The sequence below is a fragment of the Anomaloglossus baeobatrachus genome, chromosome 5, assembly GCF_048569485.1.
Source record: "Anomaloglossus baeobatrachus isolate aAnoBae1 chromosome 5, aAnoBae1.hap1, whole genome shotgun sequence".
Classification (NCBI taxonomy): domain Eukaryota; kingdom Metazoa; phylum Chordata; class Amphibia; order Anura; family Aromobatidae; genus Anomaloglossus; species Anomaloglossus baeobatrachus.
The window spans coordinates 504,708,930-504,734,937 of record NC_134357.1 but is presented as its reverse complement, the minus strand read 5'-3'; the positions used below and the strand labels follow the sequence as shown (position 1 = coordinate 504,734,937).

Here is a 26,008-nt window from a genome sequence, read left to right as displayed (position 1 = left end):
AACTTCCTCTGCCAGAGTGTTGACGTCAAAGGCAGGAGGCGCTTGCCTCTGATTGGCCAGCGCGCTGTCTTTGAGTAGCGGTTACAGGAAGTTCCTGCTTCATCGCTATGGTTGCCGATGCACAGCCTGGAGTGGAGCGGCGAACCACAGGACCCAGGAGGCCGGCGATGGAACACATATTATGCTCACCTTACCTCCCGTTCCATCGCCGGCCTCCTGGGTCTTGTAGTTCGCCACAAGGACGTTGCAATGTACCCGGGAACTAGAAGAACCATGAGGCCGGCGGTAGAATGGAAGGTAAGGTGAGCATAATACTGTATGTGCGTGCGTGCGTGTGTGTTTGTGCGTGCTTGTGTGTCTTTGTGTGGACTGCAAGTGCGGGTCAGAGCGCAGTGGACATACGGAACCAGAAGTGTGTGCGGTGAGTATTTTGCTCGTACAGCAAAGCTTTCTCGTAAACCGAATTACAAATTTACAGAAAGCTTTGCTTGTTAAGCGAAATTCTCGTTAAGTGGGTTACTCGTTAAGCGAGGTTCCACTGTACTAGTATTATACACTGAATGGACAGTTTATCACAGACAGCTGCCAGTTTCCCATTGGAGCTTCAATCTATGGAATTAGACCAATAACGCCAGAGTGCAGCGTAAAACATTTTCAGTATATTTTCTGTGGATCAGTTTTCATTGTGAATCAGCAACTCGCCTGGCTCTGAGGATGTTCATTCAGTTGTTTAATTTTGTTTCAAAAAAGCAGATCAAAGACATGGCAGAAAACTAAATTCATTTGAAATGTTAAATTTCTGGCTTTAAGAAACACTAAAAGAAAAATCATGAAAACATAATGTGTTAGCCAGTAACGGTTGCTTTTCAGGACCAAACAGGGGAAAAAAATTATGGAATCACTCAATTATAAGGAAAAAATTATGGAATCATGAAAAACAAAAGAACACTTCAATACATCACTAGTATTTTGTTGCACCACCTCTGGCTTTTATAACAGCTTGCAATCTCTGAGGCATGGACTTAATGAGTGACAAACAGTACTCATCATCAGTCTGGCTCCAACTTTCTCTGATTGCTGTTGCCAGATCAGTTTTGCAGGTTGGAGCCTTGTCATGGGCCACTGTCTTCAACTTCCACCAAAGATTTTCAAGTGGATTGAGATCCAGACTATTTACAGGCCACGAATTTGACCTTATGTGTCTTCTTTCAAGGAATGTTGTCACAGTTGTTGCTCAATGGCAGGATGTATTATCATCTTGATAAATTATTTCATCATCCCCAAACATCCTTACAATTGATGGGATAAGAAAAGTGTCCAAAGTTTCAATGTAAACTTGGGCAATTATTGAAGAAGTAATGACAGCCATCTCCCCAGTGCCTTTACCTGACATGCAGCCCCATATCATCAATGACTGTGAAAATTTAAATGTTCTTTTCAGGCAGTCATCTTTATAAATCTCATTGGAGGGACACAAAACAAAAGTTCCAATGCAGATTTGGGATTCATCACTGAATATGACTCATCCACAGTCCACGATTGCTTTTCCTTAGCCCATTGTAACCTTGTTTTTTTCTGTTTAGGTGTTAATGATGGCTTTTGTTTAGCTTTTCTGTATGTAAATCCCATTTCCTTTAGGGTATGTGCACACGTTGCTTTTTTTTCCGCGCGGAAAAAAACGCACCCTCTGGCAGTGGCGAGAATTGTAAACAATGCTTTTTGAGAAACAACGCATCGAAAACGCATGCGTTTTTCATGCGTTTTTCATGCGTTTTTCATGCGTTTTTTTAGGTGCGTTTTTTAAGACTTGTCAGTGTTAATAAAGTTGGTTGAACACAGACCTTTGGAGAAAAAAATACCTGTGATGTCATTTCCTTCTCCACATTCTGTTTGGATAAATGGGAGGGCTTGGAATAGAAGGAGCACCATTTGAATTTTGGAAAAGTTGAAATAAACTTCGCGCACCAAGCCCCTTAGGTACCTATACGTCAGAAAACCCCCACAAGTGACCCCATTTTGGAATCTGCACCCCTCAAGGATTTTATTCAGGAGTATATTAAGCATTTTGAATCCACAACTACTTTACCCAAAATGTTGCTGTAGCAACAATATTCTCACTTTTAGGCCCGTTTCAAACGTCAGTGAAAAACACTGACGTTTTTCACTGGCGTGTAAAACACGCACATGTCCCTCCGAGTGCCGTGAATCACGGCACACATGGGTTGTCTAAGTGCAATCCGGGCTCCGTTCTCCGTGGCCCGTGATTGCACTTAGAGATTAACTCACCTGTGCCCGCTCCCGCTCTCCATGGTGCTGATCGCTCCCGCAGTGCAGCATCCGGCCGGCGCTGACCCCCGCAGCAGCTGCTTCCGGGTCGGCTGTGTCGTGCATCATGAATATGCGCGACAATAATGAGCCGGCTCAGAAGCAGCAGGCTGCACGGGCTGCAGAGGACATCGCTGGACGCCGGGTGAGTTAAAATGATTTTTATTTTAAAAGCACGTTTTTTTCTGGCACGTGTTTCACGGACCACACCACGGCGTGGTCCGTGGGACATCAGTGATGCCAGAAAAAAATGGACATGTCTCCGTGCGGCAATCACGCACACGCGGGTACGCCGCACGGAGACACGTGCAGTGAAAAATCACTGACGTGTGAGCAGACCCATTCATTACAATGGGTCTGCGTATGTCAGTGATTCTGGTACGTTTAAAAAAAAGCACAAACGTACCAGAATCACTGACGTGTGAAAGGGGCCTAAGGCTATGTGGCCATAATCCAGCGACACGGCGTCTAGTACACAGTGCCAGCCTTCCTGCAGCTGCCCATGCCCACGATTTGGGTTCAGGCTGCTGTGGAGCTCTATACTACCTGCAGAGAACACTCGTCTCCGCAGCATAAATTGACATGCTGAGGCTCGGGAAGCTGCGCCACCGGTCAGTTTATGCTGCGGAGAAAAGAAGCACAGTGGGCATGGGATCTCCAAAAATCCTTCCACTGTGCTTCTACTGCACAACGCAGCGTTATGGACGCAGGGAAAACACTCAGCGCCCATAACGCTGCAAACCCTGATTGTGGGCACACAGCCTAAAAACCGTCAATGCATGAATGGATGTCAAATATATATAACGTCCCACCCCCGCCTGCATATTCTAAGCTGGCACCTTTAGTACCTTTCATGTGGCACTAAAGGGTGCCTAGCTTAGTATTTATCCAATAAGGAAAAAAAAAAAAAAATGAAAAAAATGGCGTGGGGTCCCCCCTATTTTTGATAGCCAGTCAGGGTAAAGCAGACAGCTGTAGCCTGCAAACCACAGCTGGCAGCTTCATCTTGGCTGGTGATCAATTTGGAGGGCTCCCCATGTTTTTTTTTTTATTTATAAATAAAGAATTAAAAAAAAATAACGTGGGGTCCCCCCAAATTAGATCACCAGCCAAGGTGAAGCTGACAGCTGGGGTCTGGTATTCTCAGGGTGGGAAGAGCCATGGTTATTGGACTCTTCCCAGCCTAAAAATGGCAGGCCGCAGCCGCCCCAGAAGTGGCGCATCCATTAGATGCGCCAATCCTGGCGCTTCGCCCCAACTCATCCCGCGCCCTGGTGCGTTGGCAAACGGGGTAATAAATGGGGTTGATACCAGATGTGTAATGTCACCTGGCATCAAGCCCAGCAATTAGTGATGTCACGGCGTCTATCAGATACCAGACATAACTAATTGACAGTAAACAAAAGCAAAACAAAAGACAAAAAATGTTTTATTAGAAAAAACACTCCCCAAATCATTCCCTTGTTCTCCAATTTAATCAAAAAATTTGAAAAAAAATGGGTCCGCAGAAATCCATATGGATGTCCCACGTCGCCTCTGGACCTTCTAGAATATGGGGGCACGTTCAGGGAACGTACCCCCCATTTTCTAGGAGGGCAGACCCTCCATTTGAGGAGAGTGGGTGCCAAAAATCTGCACCCACTCTCCCCGGGTCACAGCTGCAGAGTGCCGAGCAGCCAGCACAGCTCTCTGAACACAGTGCTGGCTGTCAGCTGCTCTGCTCATGTGACCGGCCAGCGTGCACTGTGAAGGAGGAGGGGGCCGCGGGGGATCAGCGCTGCAACCGGACAGGTGAGGGGGAATACCGGGGGGAATAGCAGGGCCTGGGGGGCATTTTTCTGTCGCATGTGTTATTGCACATGCGACAGAAATCATAGGAGCAGGGCGGCCGGTGCGCTACTGTGCGCGCGGCCATGTTGGATTTTCGGGAGGGGGGTCGGGGCGGGCACTTTGGAGACACCGGGGGCTTTACTGGACTTTGCCAGGAAGTGAGGTCAACAGGAAACCTCTTGACCTCACTTCCAGGTAAATGCCTGCGTTCTGGCGTGCCGACAAAGGCCGCGGACCGCAACAAAAAAGCAGCTCACTGCGGTGTAGCTGCGTTCTGACCCACATCATTGATTCAATGGGGGAGAGAACGCAGCTACACCGCACAAAAGAAGTGACATGCTGCTTTTCTTTCCTCACCGATTTTTGGCATCCAAAACGCTGCGTTTAGAAACGCAGCATGTGCACTGATTTTTCGGCTTTCTCATACACTTTGCTGGGAAAGCTGAACGCATGCAATTTGCCACTGAAACGCTGCGGTTCTAAACGCAGCGTTTCCGCGGTAAAAAACGCAACGTGTGCACACAGCCTTAGGCGGTTTCTTAGTCACAGACATTACTCCAGTTTCCTCCCATTTGTTCCTCATTTGTTTTGTTGTGCATTTTCCTGTCTTGACGCTTTGATGTCTTCCTTGGTCTACCAGTATGTTTGCCTTTTAACAACCTTCCAATGTTGTTTGTATTTGGTCCAGATTTTAGACACAGCTGACTGAACAACCAACATCTTTTGCAACATTGCGTGATTTACCCTCTTTTAGGAGTTTGATAATCCTTTTCTTTGTTTCAATTGACATCTCTCATGTTGGAGCCATGATTTATGCCAGTCCACTTGGTGCAGCAGCTCTCCAAGGTGTGATCACTCCTTTTTAGATGTAGACTAATGATTAGATCTTATTTGATGACGGTGTTAATTTTGGGAATGAAAATTTACAGGGTGATTACATTATTTTTTCCCCCTGTTTGTTCTTGAAAAGTAACCATTACTGGCTAGCACATTATGTTTTCATGATTTTTTTAGTGTTTCTTAAAGCCAGAAAGTTGCCATTTCAAATTACTTCAGTTTTGTGCCATGTCTGTGATCTGCTTTTTTTAAACAAAAGTAAACAACTAAATGAACATCCTCAGAGCCAGGTGATTCCATAATTTTTGCCAGGGGTTGTAGACCAGTCAGGACTAATATTTAAAAAACTTTTCATCTTCATCAAGAAGTATATGAAGAATAATTCTAATGAAGAGACGTTCCACAGTAAAGTACCGTTCACCTGATTACAATGCTGGTGAATGACTAATTAAGGCATCAAAATACTCAATACTTTATTCTTTAGTAAAAAAAGGGGAACTGTTATGGTCTTGTGGTCCCGCCCACCTCCTTCCTTCCTCATTGCGGCCGGCCGCAGGTAAGGTGAGGTTCCTCGTTCCTGCGGTGTCACACATAGCGATGTGTGCTGCCACAGGAGCGATGAACTACTTCGCACACCGAGCAGCAGCGATATTCGAGAATAGGGGGGCATGTCACCGATGAGCAATTTTGACCGTGTTTGCGACGATTCAAAATCGCTCATAGGTGTCACACGCAAAGACATCGCTAAAGCGACCGGATGTGCGTCATAAATTCCGTGACCCCCAACGAGATCGCTTGAGCGATGTCGCAGCGTGTAAAGCGGCCTTTAGTTGGAGTATTTGTATGGCAATCACTAGAGGTGGCACAGGCGGGTAGCATAGTCAGGGAAGCCAGAAGTCGGTACACAGGAGCAGCAGTATCTTACAGAGGATAAGCAGGTAGCATATCCAGAGGATAGCCAAAGGTTAATGCACAGGAGCAGCAGTATCGTATGTACCGGTATAAGCAGCATATAGAGGGAGAGCTTGATTAAAGGCTGAGAGCTCAATAATCATGCAAGACCAGGTTTTAATAGGGTGTTCAAGGAGATCACAGGGTGGAGACAATTTTAGATTTAGATTTTTAGTAGACACCCAAACCTTGTCACCAACCTGAAGGGTAAGAGAGGCTTTGCGGTATTTATATAATGTTTCCTTATAATCGTCCTGAGTCTTTTCTAACATCTCAAATAGTTCTTTTGGAAAGTCCTGCAAATGTGTAAGCCTGTTAGTAACAATAGAAATACAAGTATTAAAGGGAACCTATCACCAGTATTTTTGTGTATAAGCTAATACCAGCAGCTTACTCAGCGTCTGTGCTGCATTTTTAAAAAGTTGTATATTATGACCTGACACCCCTCTATATCCCCCGAAAAAGCTTTTTAATATCCCCCTTGTTGTATGCAAATCCGACTGGTCCGGTCCGATGGGCATCATGTCATTGCAGTGGCACCTGTCCCTCCTCTCCACTGCCATCCTCCCGATGTGATTGATGTTGTCGACGCGTCCTGCGTCATCTATATACCCGAACGTGCGCAGGAACATCCCTGGTTCGCACAGGCACACTTTGCTTTGCCCTGCTGTGGGCAGAACCTGAAACCCAACTATGTAAATCCCCTTGGCAAATTCATATGAGATTATATGCCACTCTAAATTCACATAAGGCATCTTTTGCTGCGTTTTTGGTGTGTTTTTGAGGTCACAAAGATGCACCAAAATGCATGCATTTCCTTCACCCAGTAAAGTCTATGAGATTTTGATTTGGCTGCGTTTTTGAAGATGCACCCAAGATGCAGCATCTCAATTATTTTTGCGTTTTTTCTAGCATTTTTGAGCCCTTCCAGTCAATAGATTTGGCTTAAAAAACACATTGGGAAAACGCGGTAAAAATACGTCAAAAACGCATTGCTTTTTTTATGCGTTTTTGCTGCGGTGCATTTTTTTGGGACAAAAATGCTGCATTTTTGTGGTAAAAAAAAGATGCTCTGTGTGAATATACCCTTAGATCAAGTTTGGTAAAAACCTTGGCAGATCAGAATCTCTCCAGCAACAGTAACTCAACAATTTAGGGTAGTGGGTAGCTATTTTTTTTTAATGATAATCCTATTTATTTCTCTGTAATCAATATATGGCTGCAGAGTTGAGTTGACTTTTCTATAAAAAAAATACAAGGGTGATCCATCTGGAATTGAAGAAGGTTGAATGAAGCCTTTCTCTAAATTTTCATCTACATATTCTCTTAGTACTTTCAATTTTGGTTCAGAAACATTGTAAATTTGCCCAAACAGAATGCATGCTCCAGGAAGCAATTCAATGGGATAGTCGTAAGGACGAGGAGGAGATGGTTGATCAGCTTTTTTCTTACTGCAGACATCACTGAACTGCTGTGACTGAGGTAATAGTTTATCATAACTCTAAAAAAAAGTCTCGGAGACTTAGATTTATTTGAGAACAGATGGATTATTATGGCAATTGTCCTTACATTACTCAGAAGGAAAGATAATGTTCCTTGATGCCCAGTTGATAGAAGGGTTATGAATTGAAAACCATGGAATTCTTAAGGGTGTTTTACACACTGCAACATCGCTAGCTATAGCCCCCGCCCCCGTCGCTCGTGCGACATTTGGTGATCGCTATCATAGCGAACATTACCGCTACGGCAGCGTCACACGCACATACCTTGTCAGCGAACAATCCTTCCTTCAAGGGGAGGGGCGTTCGGCGTCACAGCAGCGTCACTAAGCGGCCGGCCAATAGAAGCGGAGGGGCGGAGATGAGCGGGATATAACATCTCGCCCACCTCCTTTCTTCAGCATTGCAAGTGGACGCAGGTAAGGAGATGTTCATCGCTCCCGCGGTGTCACACATAGCGATGTGTGATGCCGCAGGAATGACGAACAACATCGTACCGGTGGCAGCAGCGATTTTAAGGAAATGAACGACGTGTCAGCGATCACCGTTTTGGAATGATTTTGCGATCGTTGATCGTCGCTCATTAGTGTTACACTCTGCGATGTCGCTACCAGCGCCGGATGTGCGTCACTACCGACGTGACCCCGACGATATATTGGTAGCGATGTCGCAGTGTGTAAAGTATCCCTTAGAATAACTGGTAACTAGATGAAAACCAACAGCTTCATGATGATCAGGTTCAATTCAGATTTCAAGTTCAGTTGTCTCATGAGTAACAGGTCCATCCACAGTTTCCATATCGATTGGTGTGATGCAAATGAGACAAGTATGAGTGTGTGACTGGGCTAAGATAGGTATCCAGTCATCATAATAGGTGATTATGGAAGTCATCCTGTCCATGTGCTACAATTTTAGAGCGTTATGCCTGAACATGAGGAGTTAACTTTGTGAAAAAACACATACCTGAGAACTTTGAAATGCTATAATCAATAGCAAACAAACCTTGGTTTTATGTTGTAATTAGTAACAAACCATCTTGAAGCACTGTGCTGTAGTCATGAGACTAAAGGCCGCTTTACACGTTACGATATATCTAACGTTATGCCGTCGGGGTCACGTCGTTAGTGACGCACATCCGGCATCGTTTGACATATCGTAGCGTGTGACAGCTACGAGCGACTGTGAACGAGCAAAAATACTCACCTTATCGTTGCTCGTTGACACGTCGCTCATTTACTAAATATCGAACGTCCTTCTGTGCTCCGGTTGCTCATCGTTCCCGAGGCAGCACACGTCGCTCCATGTGACACCCCGGGAACAATGAACTGCAGCTTACCTGCGTCCCGCCGGCAATGAGGAAGGAAGGAGGTGGGCGGGATGTTTACTTCCCGCTCATCTCCGCCCCTCCGCTTCTATTGGCCGGCCGCTGTGTGACGTCACTGTGACGCCGAACGTCCGCCCCCTTCAGGAAGTGGATGTTCACCGCCCACAGTGAGGTCGTTTGGAAGGTAAGTACGTGTGACAGGGGTTTACGACTTTGTGCGACACGGGCAACAAATTGCCTGTGCGGCACAAACGATGGGGGCAGGTGCGATCGCACATTCGATCGCACGACATATCGACACGTGTAAAGCAGCCTTAAGTTTCATGATAAACAGCATACTGCGCAGCGGCAAGAAACTGATGATCTGGCTAAAACATACTGCGCAGATGTGATGGAGAAGGATGTGAGAGCTGTGTATAAAAAAGGGGGACCCTGTTCAGCGAGTTAGGAATGCTCCAGAGGGTATAGTGGACGCACTACTTCTGTGATGATAAGACCAATGTATTCTCCTTCTCGCTGACACTGAGGTCCCTGCAGTCGAGAAATGATGTTACAATACTTAGGTAATGTATTGATGCTTTATTTCTCTATATACTATGATTCATATTGATTATATGATTTACATTAATTGAATCAATAGAACAGGGTAATCTTATTTCTGCCATTCCATAATTGACCATTATCCTGATGCAATCTTAATAAATTGTTACATTATTGTTTTACCATAAAACTGTATTTAGTGTGCCTAATTTGTATATTAGTGAGTGCTACGCAAGTAAGGGCGTATCCTCCCTGTCACTTTGACGTGGTAAGACAATTGGCATGGATTTAGTCCTACTTACAATGTTACTATCAAGTGTGAATTGTAAGTCAATGATATTCCCTCCTTCTCCAGAATCTTACATAACAGAGCATAGTATTTTTTGGCTCCCAAATAAGACCTGTATGGAATTACAAAATGAGAAGATGGTGAATGTTATTTTTCTTTATCTTACATAACAGATGAGATAGTATGCATAACAGAATCTGGCTGTTTAGATCTAGATTGCTTGCAGTCTTAGAACTTGTGATGGCTATAGTTCTTTTATTAGAACAGTTAATAGCAAAATGTCCAGAGCCCCCCAGAATAGAGGCATATGTTCTCTGTATGTCGCCTCTACTGCAGAGAGAGATATTTTCTGATGACATCAGTTTGCATCGGTTTAGGCCCACTTTCTGTTTCTTGTTGTTTATTCAATGCTGATTAACTAAAGGAGTAGGCAGGGTTATTCCAAATACTCAGTCTTTCCTTTCTTCGTTCAGTTACACAATTGAACAAAGTCCTCCGAATTATCGCAAGCTCATCCTTTATTAGCTCTGATAATCCTTCTCGAAATTGACTCCTCTGGGCAGCTAAATTCCATGTGGTTTCGGCAGGGCCGGCGTCAGCACCCAACACACATGGGCAAATGCTGGGGCCCTGGACAGCTAGGGGTGGCCTACTCGCCATCTTCAGTCCTGCTGGCCTTGGGCTAAATTCCAGGCAGCGACTGCAGTGCTTGGGCTGGCAGCCGCACTATCCTGGATCCTGGATAGGGGGTCACCGGCTCTTTAATCCTTACTGGCACAGCATTCACTGCTGAATGCTCCCTGCTCCTCCTACATTAAAGTTCATCTGTGGGCGGAGTTACCGCGCTCTGTGCTTCAGTCCCACAGATGAAGAGGAGCCGCACCACATCTCCAGCTAGAGCTCCAGCCACCACACTGAGCACAGCATATGGCCCCCTCCACCTGAGCTGTATGTCCCCCCCCGATCTGTATGGGGCCCCGCCTTCACCTGAGTTGTATGTTCCACTCCCCCAATCTGTTAGGGCCCTCTCGGAGCAGTAGGTGCCCCCGCTTGAGCTGTATGGGACCCCCAGAGCGGTATGTGCTGCCACCCCAGAGCCGTATGTGTGGCCCCTCAGAGCTCTATTCCATCCACCCGAGTAATGTGTATTCCCCCAGAGTAGTATGCTACCCCAGTAACATCTATGCCGCCCAGTAATACGTATGCACCTCAGTAACATGTATGCCCCCCGCCCCTCCTGTCATTTATATACTGTAGCCCCCAGCCCTTCCTGCAATGTATATACCGCAGTGTCAGTGTGCTGTTTGTGGCCATATCTGTTAGTGATGACCACCAATCAGCGCGGCACAGCCACATGCCCGGGAGAAGCTGGATGGGAGACAAGCAGGGAGGTGAGTGAGGCTGCTGCTGGCATCCCCATATTAATAATATCTCTAATGTGTCTGTGTTTGCATGTATGATGTGTATCTATGTATGTCAGTGTATATGACTGTGTATGGATTTATGTCTGTTTATATGTATTTTTTGTGAATCTGTCTTTAAATATGTATATGTATGTATGCCTGTATGTGTACGTATCTGTGGATTTGCAGATGGGGCCCACTGACTCTCTTTCGCCCGGGCCCACAAATGCCTGGAGCCAGCCCTGGGTTTTGGCCACTCAGTGACGGAATTCTGATGTATATTCCACAACAGAGCGCTGTCCTTGACATGAATTACCCAAGTTGTTTTCAGCTGTGTCACAACAATTCAGGTCATCAAAAACTTGATCCATAGTTATGATGAAAGAATTTAAGTCATTGAGTAGGTTACAGTTCTTTTCAACATAGGGTGAGGCACATGCAAGAGCCTCATCAGTCAGGAGATTAATGATGAAGAGAACCTTTTTCCTGTCACTTGTAAATGGAGTGGGTTGCATTTGGACGTAGATATGACATTGATTAAGGAATCCTCGGTAATGGTGACGATCCCTACTGAACTTTGAGAGAAGCGGCATGCGTGCTTTTTATTCCAGGCCTGAGTTATGCAAATCAAGAAGTTACTTCTGTAACTCAATTTTTTTTTGTTGATCCAATACTAATATTTGTAACTTAGAACATTTTTCTTGGTAGGTGGCATCAAACGTTCAGCAACTTGTTGCCTCAAAGTAGTTACAACCAACTCCATTTTGAGTGAGCTTATTCTGTAATAGTATGGATTTCAGTTGGAGTATTTGTATTCCAACCACTAGGGGTAGCACAGGCAACATAGTCAGGGAAGCCAGAGGTCGGAATTTAGGAGCAGCAGTAGCTTATAGGGGATTAATAAGTAGCATAGTCTGGGGATAGCCAAAGGTCATACACAGGAGTAGCAGTATCGAATGGAGAAGCAGCATATAGCATAGTCAAGGTATAGCCAGAGTTCGGTGCACAGTTGCAGCAAATATCGTATGGAGAAGCAGCAGGTAGTGTAGTCAAGGGATAGCCAGAATTCGGTACACAGGAGCAGCAGTATCATATGGAGAAGTGGCAGGTAGAGAGAGCTTGACTAAAGGCTGGGAGCTCAATAATGTCACAAAGAAGGAACTACAAGGCCAGGTTTAAATAGGGTGTTCAATCAGGAGATCAAAGGGTGGAGGCAATAAGGAACAACATAGCTTATAGCCAATCAGGAACAGCATAGGTACTGGTACTGGGTTAGTAAGGAACTGTCCAGAGAGATTAATAGCTCAAGGTGGAGAGATTCTTCCTGCTATACAGGAGTCGGTGGGTTTGAGTCATGACAGAAACAGTAAACAACACTTGGGAACAAAAGTGCCAAAATTAGATCATTAAGTAGTGTAAAAACTATGCCTGGATAAAAAAAATCAGACACCATATGGATGAGAGGGTCAGAATTTGGAATAACCATTATTAATCTACTAATACTTACTGTAAGGATGGTAATGGTGCAGGGCAGGTTTTCTTGCCTCATCCTTGGTCCTATGATTCCTATGGATATTTGGACATGAGGCCTTGACAAAGCATTATGACCAACCAAGTCGATCACTTCATGGCAGATGTTTAGCCTGTGGTAGAAGAACAATGCCCCATGTAACTATAGTCATATAGTCAAGGTTACTTCCAGGAACTTGTCAGTGAGATTTTTCTGAATTACCTGATATTCTATCTCCAGATATTTATCATATTGAGCACCCCTGGGACTTAGTAGAATTGTCTGTTCAGCACCTCCATCTAACTTGCGCCAACTATGGGCTAATATTTCTGCAGAATGATCTCAAACATGTACTAAAATCTATGACGTGATGAATTACTGACGTTTGGAAACTTAGAGAAGATCCTACACGCTACTAGATGGGTGTCTCTAATGAGGTGACCATTCAGTGTATGTTTTATACTCGGTGGAGATGACAGGAGAAAGCTGATTATAGGCATTATAGATGCTGTCTGGATCTTCTCACAATTTTCTGGTTATGGAAATTGATGGTTAAAATTAGGAACTGACAGGTTGGATTTACATTGACAATCAAAAGGGTAGCAATGTTTTGAACCTTTGACTTTCAGGCTCCGTATCTCACCATCTATAATATTTTGCCTGGACGCTCACCACTTGGCTTTTGAATAGATGGACAGACTTCATTTTGTATTCTCCCAACTGTCATGGCCTCACATGATGCAGTTTGGTAATTTTCTATCGATGAGCTGGATGATGGTGATTCTCTTGTCTTGGGAAATTTTCTTCATGGCTGCTCCTCGATTTGAACCAGTGACCTTTCACTTGGGAATCAACCTAATTACACACTGAGCTATTAGGAAATATGAGAACAGGTTGTAATTTGTAGTATACAGGAAGTAAAAAGAATTCAAACACCAGGAGCAAAACAGTAACAATGCAGTAACATGATGAGAATCTGTATAACTGATTATATGCTAAATATTTGCAAGTCAAATTTATGTATGACATAGCCAAGATGATTGTCTATAAAATTAAGGTAGACTCATGTTCAGAGATCTAGTGGATGGTGAGATATGGAGTTTGAAAGTGAAAAGTTCAAAACGTTGTTACCCCTTTGCATGTCAGTGTATATCAGAGACCAGCAGCTATGTAATAACTACTACTTTCATTTGTGGTCGTCTTGTTAATTTATATTTTTTGTTCTAAGTAATTTCACAAGACTTCTCTATCTATCTGTAACTTATACAATCTTTGTTTCAGGGTGACGATCTGACCTTTATTAATACTACAGGGACATATGTGAGGAGTGATGAGTGGTGTAAAGAGGAGATTCCTACAGATAACCACACAGGTGAATAGTCTGTCTTTTTTATTGTTTAAGGGGTTTTAGAAACTTTTATCTACATACATAATCTCCAGTTGCGTCTGTCCACCTATTCCGGCACTGTTAGTTGCGCAGCCGCAGTTCGAACGATGCTCCGGCTTCCAGGTCCTCACTGCACGCACACGCACGCACGCGCGCGCACGCACGCACGCATGCACGCACGCACGCACGCACGCACGCACGCACGCACACACACACACACACACACACACACACACACGTGAGCACATAGCATACACCTGGATACACCGAGCACATACACACACATAGCGCACAGGCATGTATACACTGAACACAGACACACACATATGTCTTCACACATACACACACTGTTGTATACTCACCTGTCCGGGGCCGCCGCCGCTTGTGCTGTCAGCGCTTTACTGCAGTTGAATGTTTTGTGGCACCGTAAAGCATTCAACTGCAGTAAAGCCAGGACAACATCCTTCGTACACTGGACGCTATAACGGAGGGGTCTGTGTGCCTGAGAACACAGCTGGAGGCACCAGAGGCACGGAGGAGAGAGGTGAGAATATCTTTTATTGTGTGTAAAAAACGGCATAATAGGGCAGAGAAGGGAACCAGCAGGAGCACATTATTAAACAATGGGCTGATTACTACAGGGCACATTACTAAACAATGGGGACATTACAGAAGGGGACATTAGCGCCCCCACCAGATCTGTATGCGCCCATCCCCCCACCAGATCTCTATGCCCCCAGCATCCCCACACCAGATCTGTATGCTCCCCGCCCCCCACCACCAGATCTGTATGCCCCTAACCCCCCCCCCACCAGATCTGTATGCCCCTATCCCCCCCACCAGAACTGTATGCTTCTAGCCCCCCCCACCAGATCTGTATGCCCCCAGCCCCCCCACCAGAACTGTATGCCTACAGCGCCCCCACCAGATCTGTATGCCTCTATCCCCACCCACCAGATCTGTACGCCTCCAGCCCCCCCACCATATCTGTATGCCCCCGGCCCCCCTCACCAGAACTGTATGCCCTGCCACCAGATCTGTATGCCCCCAGCCCACCTCACCATATCTGTATGCCCCCCCACCAGATCTGTATGTCTCTAGCCCCCCCTCCATCCCCCCACCACATCTGTATGCCCCAAGCCCACCTCACCAGATCTGTATGCCCCTACCCCCCACCAGATCTGTATGCGCCTAGCCCCCCACCAGAACTGTATGCTTCTAGCCCCCCCACCAGATCTGTATGCCTCCAGCCCCCCTACCAGATCTGTATGCCCCCAGACCCCCACCAGAACTGTATGCCCCCAGCCCCCCACCAGAACTGTATGCTCCCAGCCCCCCACCAGAACTGTATGCCTGCAGCCCCCACTAGATCTGTATGCCTCCAGCCCCCCCACCAGATCTGTATGTCTCCAGCCCCCTCACCAGAACTTAATGCCCCCCCCACCAGATCTGTATGCCCCAGCCCACCTCACCTGATCTGTATGTCTCTAGCCCCCCCACCATATCTGTATGCCTCCAGCCCACCACCAGATCTGTATGCCCCCAGCCCCCCTCACCAGAACTGTATGCCCCCACCACAAGATCTGTATGCCCCAGCCCACCTCACCAGATCTGTATGCCCCCAGCCCACCTCACCAGATCTGTATGCCCCCAGCACTCTTCACCAGAACTGTATACCTCCAGCCCCACACCAGATCTGTATGCCCCCAGCCCCCCCACCAGGTTTGTACACCCCAGCACCCCCTACTAGATCTGTATGCCCCAGCCCCCCCACCAGATCTGTATGCCCCCAGCCCCCCCTACCAGATCTGCATGTCCCCAGCAACCCCACCAGATCTGTATGCCCTCAGCCCCCCTCACCAGAACTGTATGCCCCCCCACCAGATCTGTATGCCGCCAGCCCCCCCTCACCAGATCTGTATGCCTGCAGCCCCCACCAAATCTGTGTGCCTCCAGCCCCACTCACCACTGCTCCTGTCAGCACCACTAAGCATAGACAGATGTTCATTTCACCGCACTCCCGATGCGATAGCATCGGGCCTATTTCTAGTTTTTTCATAAAGGAAAGATGAATACTACGCTGATGATAAAAATGAAACATTTACTAAACACTTAATAAAATGTGATCTAAACCACTGATTGGTGCATTTTTGTGTAGAAGAAAAAGCAATGATGTTATAATGGTATCTTAGTTGATTTTTACTACAATTTGAAAAATATAGGAATATTTAGATATAATATGTCATACTATAATGTCTAGGCAGTATTAATGTAACATAATAAAATCAGTTTTCTTCTTGACAGATGACTGTACCAGGAGGACTGTACCAGAGGGACATCTAATATTTTCAGATTTTGCAGCAGATGATCCTGGTATCGTCCCAGATACATACGAAGAACATGCCTTTATCCTAGATACATATCCAGATCTTCACAGCAAAAATCTATCATCTGATTGTTTTTATCAGGTCCTATCTTCTGATTGTTCACAGACTGTTAAGCCAAATATAAGTAACAAAAGTGATGGTGAAGAGCAAAGACCTCAGAAATGGGAGAAACCAATTTCATGTCCAGAATGTGAGAAATATTTTATAAAGAAGTCTGATTTTGTGAGACATCAGAGAATTCACACAGGAGAAAAGCCGTTTTCATGTTTGGAATGTGGAAAATGTTTTACAGATCAATCAAATTTTGTCAGACATCAGAGAATTCACACAGGGGAGAAACCATTTTTATGTTCTGATTGTGGAAAATGTTTTACACAGAAATCACATCTTCTTAGACATCAAAAAACTCACAAACCTGAGAAGCCATTTTCATGTTCAGAATGTGGGAAATGTTTTACAGAGAAATCCGATCTTGTTAGACATCATAAAATGCACTTATTCAGAATGTAAGAAATATTTATGTAACAATCGCCGCCGGAGATCTTAAAGAGGCGAGCTCAAGTGGACCCACTGGACCGCAGGAGGGACACCAGGCTTGCCCTCTAGTGGGAGGGGCTTGATTCAGCGCCCACCGTGAGACAGATGCTAAGTGCCACTCCCAGTGCAGAGAGTGAGACTGTGGCAGCTAGCCTCCAGGGCAGAGACTGACACAGATGCGAACAGGTAGAGTCAGCGGAGTAGCAGGTGCAGCTGGCACATCTTAGGCTGACAGCACGGACAGGCAGAGTCAGTAGCAACGACAGGAACCACCGGAGTAGCTGAGACAGATGGCATGTTTGGGGTTGACAGACTCAGTCACTAGTACCAGCAGGACGGACAGGTAGCAGGTACCAACAGGACAGTACAGACATGAACCAGTTACCGGCAGGACAGAGAGGATCAGGTGCCAACAAGGCAGAACAGACTGGAACCAGGTACCGACAGGACTGGAGCCAGGTGCTAACAGGGCAGGATAGGACTGGAGCCAGGTACAGGCAGGACAGACAAGTGGACCTGACAACTAGCTGGCTAGGGCACGGAACACTAACTAAACACAGGTGTTGACCAGGCCCCTCCCCTAATGGGTGAGTGCCTTAAGTACCCAGTGCCTCTTAAGGATAGGCTGAGAGGCACTTCCTGGGAATGACACGCTGGCTCATTAAGAGAAGGACAGTCATGTGCACACACACCCTAGGAGCACTCACGGAGGACCTGTGCATTGTGCAAAAGCCCCAGGAGGGGGAAGCAGGAAGCACCCACGTGGAGCGCCCCTGGAGAGGGCCTGCCTGGAGGGAGAAGACAAGGGGTGCAGGGATGCCAGTGCAACAGTACCCCCGTTGATGCCCCCCTCTTCCTAAGGCACTAACCTGGCAGGTCTCGTGGTATCACAGTACCCAGCGGAGCTCCTCCCTGGATTTCCAGTCCAGAACAAACTCAAGAGCACGGATCCAAGGAAGACCTAGGAAAAACAGATAAGACAGGTTTGGGAGCACAAGGAAGCAGATCTTCTCTGAATACGTATCTCCCAGGCATAATTCCACAGGTTCAGGAATGAAGCATCCCGCCACAGCTCGCTGAATAAAACTTCTCCCAGAACCGGAGTCCAGATGAACCTTAGAATGTGCATCTCCAATCCGTAGTTCCCCAGGCACAGAAATGAAGCATATAGGTTCAGATTGTTGCATTCCACCCACGCTTGACACTGCCAAGAGCTTCAGAAGGCTTCCAATGGGAGTATGGTAATGCACTACCACAGCTCGCTGAACAAAACTTGCCACAGGGCTGGAGTTCAGATGAGCCTCTGGATATGTCTCTCCCATGACTGAACTCCTCCACACAGGTTCTTGGCTTGGAGATTTTCACGTTGCAGATTGAAGGTTTTAACACTGGTCACTTCTGTAGGTTCAGGAACAGGACTGGAAACAGGATCACAGAAAACAAAAGGCCTCTGGAAAGATGGAGCCAGATGGACAAGTTTCTTAACTCGGGAGTATTCCGTCTCATTGCACAGTTCAGACGGAGGCAGAGAACTGGAGTTAGCGGAGTCCATAGCCTGATCAAACTGTAACGCTCACCGCTGGAGATGGTAAATCGGCAAGCTGAAATAGATCCACTGGACCAGAGTGGGGACCCCAGACTTACCCCTCTATTGGGAGGGGATTGACTAAGTGCTCACCACGAGGCAGACGCCAAGTACCACTCCCAGGACAGAGACCGGGACTGTGGCAGCTGACCCCTAGGCAGGGATGGACACAGATGCAGACAGGCAGAGTCACTGGAGTAGCAAGTGCAGCTGGCACAGCTGAGGCTGACAGGTTGGACAGGCAGAGTCACTAGGAAGGACAGGAACCACCTGATTAGACAGATGGCATGGCCAGGGTTGATGAACTCAGTCACTAATTCCAACAGAGCAGGACGGACAGGAACCAGGTACCAGCAGGGCAGGACAGACAGGATCAGGTGCCAACAGGCCAGGCCAGGACTGGAACCAGGTGCCAACAGGGCAGGGTAGACTGGAGTCAGGTGCTAACAGGGCAGGACAGGACTGGAACCAGGTGCCAACAGAGCAGGACAGTCAGACAAGGGGACCTGAAAACTAGCTGGCTAGGGCACAGAACACTAAACATGGGCGTTGATCAGGGAGAGTGCTTTAAATATGACTCTCAGAGAATGATGGTTTGGTCCTTAAAAGAAGGGCAGCAGTGCGCATGCACGCCCTAGGAGCACTCCCAGAGGACCTGTGCGGCATGCACAGGCCCTGGGAGGGGGAAGCAGGAAGTATGCACATGAGGACGCCAGGTAGCGTGGAGAGAGCCGGCTGCGGCGGTGAGTGAGCATGCTTTCCTGCGGGGAGAGGTGCAAGGAGTGCAGGGGTGCCAGCGCTACAGTTTATGCATGAACAAATCACAACTTGTTACACAGGAAAGAAGCCATTTTTATGTTCTAACTGGGGGAAACGTTTTAGGCTATGTTCCCACAATATGTTTTTAGTGAGTATTTTATGTTGCAGCATTCATGCACCTATTATGTAAATTAGGTTACTAGCATTTTTTTACAGACGTTTTTGTGTGCAGGTTTTTCTTACGTGTTCTTAATGTGTTTATGACGTTGCATTTTTTTTTTTAGTCTCCTGTTGGTCTGTCATGTTTTAAACAAAGTTGTTTTGTTTTTACTTCCTCGTATTTGGCTTAGACATAACGAAAAAGCACTAAAAACGTATGCGCATTTTTACAAGTGGACTTTCCTCAGCTAATACAAGCCTGTACGAAAAAATTGCACATAAAACCTAACGTAGCCACAAAGGAAATTCACATGTTGCAGAATTGAAACACCCACCACAGGACAGAGTAAAAAAGAAGCACAGTGGCCAGGAGATTTCTATACATCTCATCCACTTTGCTGGTACTGTAAGATGCTGCGATTTTGGCCTCACTAAAAACTTTTTGTGGAAACACAGCCTCAGGCCTCCTTCACAAGTCCATGTTTCCGGTACGTGTGGTGTCCGTTTCCACACTTACCGGAGACATGGACACTCGTAGACCCATTAAATTCAATGGGTTGGCGCACAAGTCCTTGTTTTATCCCTGCTCCACACAATGTTCAGTTTCTGCCATCAGAAGGGGTGTCAAACGGGACCGCACAATGATGTGATGTATGTGACATGTACCGGAAAAAACACTTGTCAACAAAGAATTTTTATATTTATCTGTCTCCAGTGCTGCTGTTGCTTCCGCGTCCCGCTCATTATGCTCATGCATATTCACTGCACTGACCGCTTATCCGAAAGCAACAGCAGTGTCAGAGACAGCAGCGCCGGAGACAGGTAAGCATTCCAGCTCATGTTGTCCGTGTGCTATCCGGATTTCATACAGATAGCACTCTTAGAACATATTTAGCGCCCCATGGGGCAGGCGGGGTTAACCTACTGTCGTCATCACGGGCGACCTAGCCATCTCCATTGACCCGAGGCGTACAGAAGATGGCATGGGAGAGATGTTGGGGTAGTAGTGAGGTGTTTGTTGTGACACCACCTGTGGTATGCTGCCAGGGAATGGGCTGCCGCTGCTGTCGTTGTTCTCCGGGGTAGTAGCAGCCAGGGATCGTATCGCTCTCCACAGGTAGAGCGGGCCCCCGGGGAGGATGATGAGGGGAGTAGTAATGGCGGCGGGAAGCGACATTACGGGTAATAAAGAGTCAGAGTCCATAGCTACAGTTCCAGGTTGTTTACTCATTTTGTACGATGCCGCTCACCCAGGTAATACCAGTCACTTGCTATGATGGGCTCCGTCGAACCTGAATCCCTTTAAAGATCAGTCCGGTTTGGTGTTCGGTGGGTTTCTCCTTGTAACGCCTGTCTGTGGATCCCCTGGCTCGAAGCTACGAGGGGACCCTGGGTTTCACGAGATGTACTCTTGTCCTTATATGCAGGTGCCGCGGTTCCGATGTGGGGTCCGGCTTGAAGCGAGGCCTCAGATCCTATATGGCACTGTGTGGTCAGGGAAGCTTGAAACTTTCCCCATCCAGGCAGATTCTGGAAAACCAAAGTGAAGTACACCGTGTGCAGAATTATTAGGCAAGTTGTATTTTAGAGGATTTTTTTTATTACTGATCAACAACTATGTTCTCAATCAACCCAAAAGACTCATAAACATGAAAGCTTAATATTTTTGAAAGTTGGAGTGGGGTTTTTTAGATTTGCCTATCTTAGGAGGATATCTGTTTGTGCAGGTAACTATTAAGGGTGCTTTACACGCTGCGACATCACTAACAATATATCGTCGGGGTGATGCACATCCGGCGCCGTTAGCGACATCGCAGCGTGTGACACCAAGGAGCGACGATCAACGAGCGCAAAAACGTGAAAAATCGTTGCTCGTTGACACGTCGCTCCTTTTCCAAATATCGTTGCTGCTGCAGGTACGATGTTGTTCGTCGTTCCTGCGGCAGCGCACATCGCTATGTGTGACACCGCAGGAATGACGAACATCTCCTTACCTGCGTCCACCGGCAATGAGGAAGGAAGGAGGTGGGTGGCATGTTCCAGCCACTCATCTTATTGGACGGCTGCCGTGTGACATCGCTGTGACGCTGCACGAACCGCACCCTTAGAAAGGAGGTGGATCGCCGGCCAGAGCGATGTCGCAGGGAAGGTAAGTCCGTGTGACGGGTGTTAGCGATGTTGTGTGCTAAGGGCAGCGATTTGCCCCTGACGCACAACCGATGGGGGCGGGTACGCTCGCTAGCGATACCGGTATCGATATCGCAGCGTGTAAAGTACCCTTTACTGTGCAGAATTATTAGGCAACTTAATAAAAACCAAATATATTTCCATCTCACTTGTTTATTTTCACCAAGTAAACCAATATAACTGCACAAAATTGAGAAATAAACATTTCTGACATGCAAAAACAAAACCCCAAAAAATGAGTGACCAATATAGCCACCTTTCTTTATGATGACACTCAACAGCCGACCATCCATAGATTCTGTCAGTTGCTTGATCTGTTTACGATCAACATTGTGTGCAGCAGCCTCCCAAACACTGTTCTGAGAGGTGTACTGTTTTCCCTCCCTGTAGATCTCACATTTTATGAGAAACCACAGGTTCTCTATGGGGTTCAGATCAGGTAAACAAGGGGGCCATGTCATTATTTTTTCATGTTTTAGACCTTTACTGGCCAGCCACGCTGCGGAGATTATGGGCGGCTACTTGGATGACGCTGGTGGTGATAATGTCATCACCAGCATCATCCAAGTACTCGCCCATAATCTCGCGCCTGCGCAATAACATCACCGGCGCTCACGATTTGAACAGTGCTCAGTCCCGCGATAGTGCCACTGGGCATGCGCGAGACTTCAGTAGCACTGCGTAACATGAGGGTGGCGGCCTCATCTATGTAAATGAACACTGGGGGACGGCGAACAGTGGCAGGAGGGGGAATAACGGACGAAATACAGCCCGCCCCTGTGGCCAGTAAATCTCATTAGCATACCAAAAGGTAATATTTTATAAAGTGTTTATTTAGGTCTGAAAGGGGGGCCAGTAGCAAGATGAACCTTTCTAGAATGCAGCCCAGGAGCTGTAGAAGGGGATTCTTTTAGTTTCATAGCGAAAATTCTGGTGACAGGTTCCCTTTAAGGATGAAATGTAGAGGAGAGAGTCTAGTTAGGGGGAGACCAATTAATAGAGAGTTACAGTAGTCGAGGCGGGAGTGGATCAGGGCCACGGTGAGGGTTTTTGTCGTTTCCATTGTGAGAAAGGGGCGGATTCTAGAGATGTTCTTGAGGTGCAAGCGACAGGATTGGGCAAGAAATTGTATATGGGAGGTGAAGGACAGATCGGTGTCAAGTATACCACCCACACAGCAAGCCTGCTGCCTAGGAGTTATCATGGTGCCACACACAGAGAGGGAGATGTTGGGTTTAGGGTGGTTAGAAGATGGAGGGAATAGAAGAAGTTCAGTTTTGGAAAGGTTAAGTTTCAGATAGAGAGCAGACATGACATTGCAAACTGCAGTCAGGCAGTCACTGGTGTTCTGTAGTACAGAGGGCTTGAGGTCATGGGATGAAGTGTATAATTGTGTATCCTCAGCATAAAGATGGTACTGGAAGCCAAATCTACTGATGGTCTGTCCAACTGGGGTACTGTAGAGTGAGAAAAGAAGAGGGAAGAGGATTGAACCTTGAGGGACCCCAAATGTGAGAGGAAGAGGAGAAAATGTGGAGCCAGCAAATGATACTCTGAATGAGCGGCCAGAAAGATAGGAAGAAAACTAGGAAAGCACAGTGTCCTTTAGGCCGATAGAATGGATCATAGAGAGAAGGAGATGGTGGTCAACAGTGTCGAAGGCTGCAGAGAGGTCAAGAAGAATAAGCAGAGAGTGGTCACCATTATGTTTTGCTGTCAGTAGGTCACTTTGACGAGGGCAGTTTCTATTGAGTGTAGGGGGCGGAAGCCAGACTGTAAAGGATGTAGAAGGAGTGAGGAGAGGTAGCGGGTGAGGCGGGAATAGACCAGGCGCTCCAAGAGTTTGGAAATGAAGGGGAGATTGGACACTGGTCTGTAGTTGTTTGCGCAAGATGGATCAAGAGTAGGTTTTTTTAATAATGGAGTATAAATGACTTAGTGACCAAATGTAGAACTGGTGGAGGAAGGTTGAACTAGATCGACCTAAGTCTTTTTTCAACCTAAGTAACTATGAATAATGATAGAGTGTTTAAGGGAGGAGGGGAAGATACCCGAAGAGAGAGAGAGATTGAAGAGTTTAGCTTGGTAAGTAGTGATGACTGTGGAGAAAGACATGAGTAGGTGTGAGGGGAAAGGATCAGTAGGACAAGTGGTAGGACGAGATGAGGAGAGGAGGCTGGAGACCTCTTCCTCTGTGACTGGGTCAAATGTGGAGAATGATCCGGACAGGATGTGGGGAGGGATGGGAATCACGACGCTTGGTGACTGGGAGCTGATCTCTTGCCGGGTGTTTTCTATTTTCTCTGTGAAATACGAGGCCAAATCATCAGAATGAAGATTTGTGATAGGGGTCTGTACTTTGGGACTGAGGAGGGAGTGAAAAGTGTCAAAGAGCTTTTTTGGATTGGTGGATAGGGAGGAGATCAGGGTGGTGAAGTAGGTCTGTTTGGCGAGGTGAAGGGCAGCGTTGTAGGTTCTTAACATGAATTTGTAGTGGATGAAGTTTTCTGGTGTGCGGGTTTTCCTCCATAGGCTTTCAGCACTCCCAGAGCATCACTGAAGAAATCGAGTCATATACCTGAAACAAATGAGTACATACAGTATATGTGACATTTTTTATTTTCAGGGGCGGTGATCAAAGCGGCAAACTCTGCAGTGACCAAGTTTGACAAAATGAAGAAAAAAAAGGCTGTAATCAGACGAGAAGTCAGTGATTAACTTACTTGATATATTTATCCTGTATAGGGATAATGTATAGCGGTACATTTACACAGATTGACCGGCGGCACTTAACCACCAATCTGTAAACAATTACTGATCAGTAGTCATTTATTGCTGTCTGTTTAAATAGGTTATTAAAGGATGAGCACTGAGCAATTCGTCCCATATTATATAGCATTCCCTTTTGCTATACATAGTGTTGTCCAAGTTACATGTTAACATAGGACTAATGATGGGTGAGCACAAAAATACTGGAATGCTTATTGCTCGATTCAAGCTGGTTGACGCAAGTAACGAGCATTATGGAAAGTCAATGATTGCCTGTTTGGGACTCCGCCCACATACTGCCAGCCATATACACAGTATTTCCAGAGGTAGGGATTTTTTTTTCTTTTTTTTGGTTACACTACGTCCGACAATGTTGCTTTATCAAATAGGAGTGCCATTCAGAGACTGCAACTGGCTCTATATGTCCCACATTCTAGTATATATGTCTCCCATCCTAAGTCTTTTCCTGGTAAATGTATGCTACATTTTGATACATATGTCCACCATCATAGGCCCCATCCTGGTAAATATGTCCTCCATCCTGGTAAATATGTCCCCCATCCTGGTATATATGTGCCCATCCTGGTATTTATGTCCCCTAACTTAGTAAATATGCTCCTTATCCTGGTATATACGTCCACAACCTGAGCCATATCCTGGTATATACTCTATGTCCCCATCCTGGTATATATGTCTCCCATGCTAGAATATACGTGTCCCCATCCTGGTATGTATGTCTCCCATCCTGAGCTCATCCTGGTTTATATGTCCCCATTCTGGTATATATACTGAACAAAAATATAAACGCAACACTTTTGTTTTGCCTCCATTTTTCATGGGCATCAAGATCTAAGACTTTTTCTATGTACACAAAACTCCTTTTTCTCTCAACTCTCAAATATTGTTTGCAATTTTGCCTAAATCTGGGTTAGTGAGCACTTCTTTTTGCCAAGATAATCCATCCAACTCACAGGTGTGGCATTTCAAGATGCTGATTAGACAACATGAGTTTTCCACTGGTGTGCCTAAAGCTGGTTTCACATTGCTTTTTTGTACCTACATTCAGTGGTCCCATCGGAGCTTCCGATCGAACACCCCCGCAAAACAGGTTTCGGACGCATGCGCCGACGAGGCCATTGACCAGAATGGTGCAGACAGAGTCAGCGTGTGCTCTGTCATGCACAATTTTCGGGCATTTAGTTAAAGCAGTATCCAGTAGTCATTCAATTTTTAGGAACACAGCAACAATGACTAAATTTAACCTTTAATAAATATACACTAAAAAGATTGGAAAACCTCCACATAAACAACACCATCAGGCTCCTGAAGTGAAACCCACTATCTAGTGGACCAAAATCAAATAAGTATCCCTCCCATTTGTGGTGTCCCTAGACGAAATGGAAAGTGGGTCACTGAGGATGCCACTAACAAATGTGATACAAAAAAACACAATAAACAAACACAAAAAATATAAAGAAATTAGCAATTGTCCTTTCCCAAAGAGTTGGACAGTGGTCCTTTGTACATACAGTAACAAAGAAATAGAAAAAACATAATATACTAAAAAAAAAAAAAACAGTTCTCACAGTGACAGTGGTCAGCCGTGTACTAACAATATTATTTCAACTGGAATGGTCTCACCAAATCCGCATCAGTCACGGTGTGAACTGTCTCTGCCAGTACCATGGTCTAGGGTCCTTCAGGAACATCACTGACCCTATCGACTTCTG

The 26,008-nt window shown here is 46.2% G+C and overlaps 2 protein-coding genes across 2 annotated transcripts in view; one reads left to right on the top strand and one right to left on the bottom strand.

Annotated features, from left to right (window-relative positions):
* Positions 1–16,792, top strand: part of LOC142310533 (uncharacterized) — a 32,770-nt gene extending 15,978 nt beyond the window's left edge. The window contains exons 4-5 of the mRNA XM_075348054.1: positions 13,790–13,880; positions 16,200–16,792. Of these exons, the coding sequence (XP_075204169.1) occupies positions 13,790–13,880; positions 16,200–16,792 (684 nt within the window). The remainder of the gene's footprint in view (positions 1–13,789; positions 13,881–16,199) is intronic.
* The window catches only part of LOC142311954 (uncharacterized), a 120,747-nt gene that overhangs the window by 51,901 nt on the left and 42,838 nt on the right, over positions 1–26,008 (bottom strand). The gene's annotated exons all lie outside the window — the stretch shown is intronic.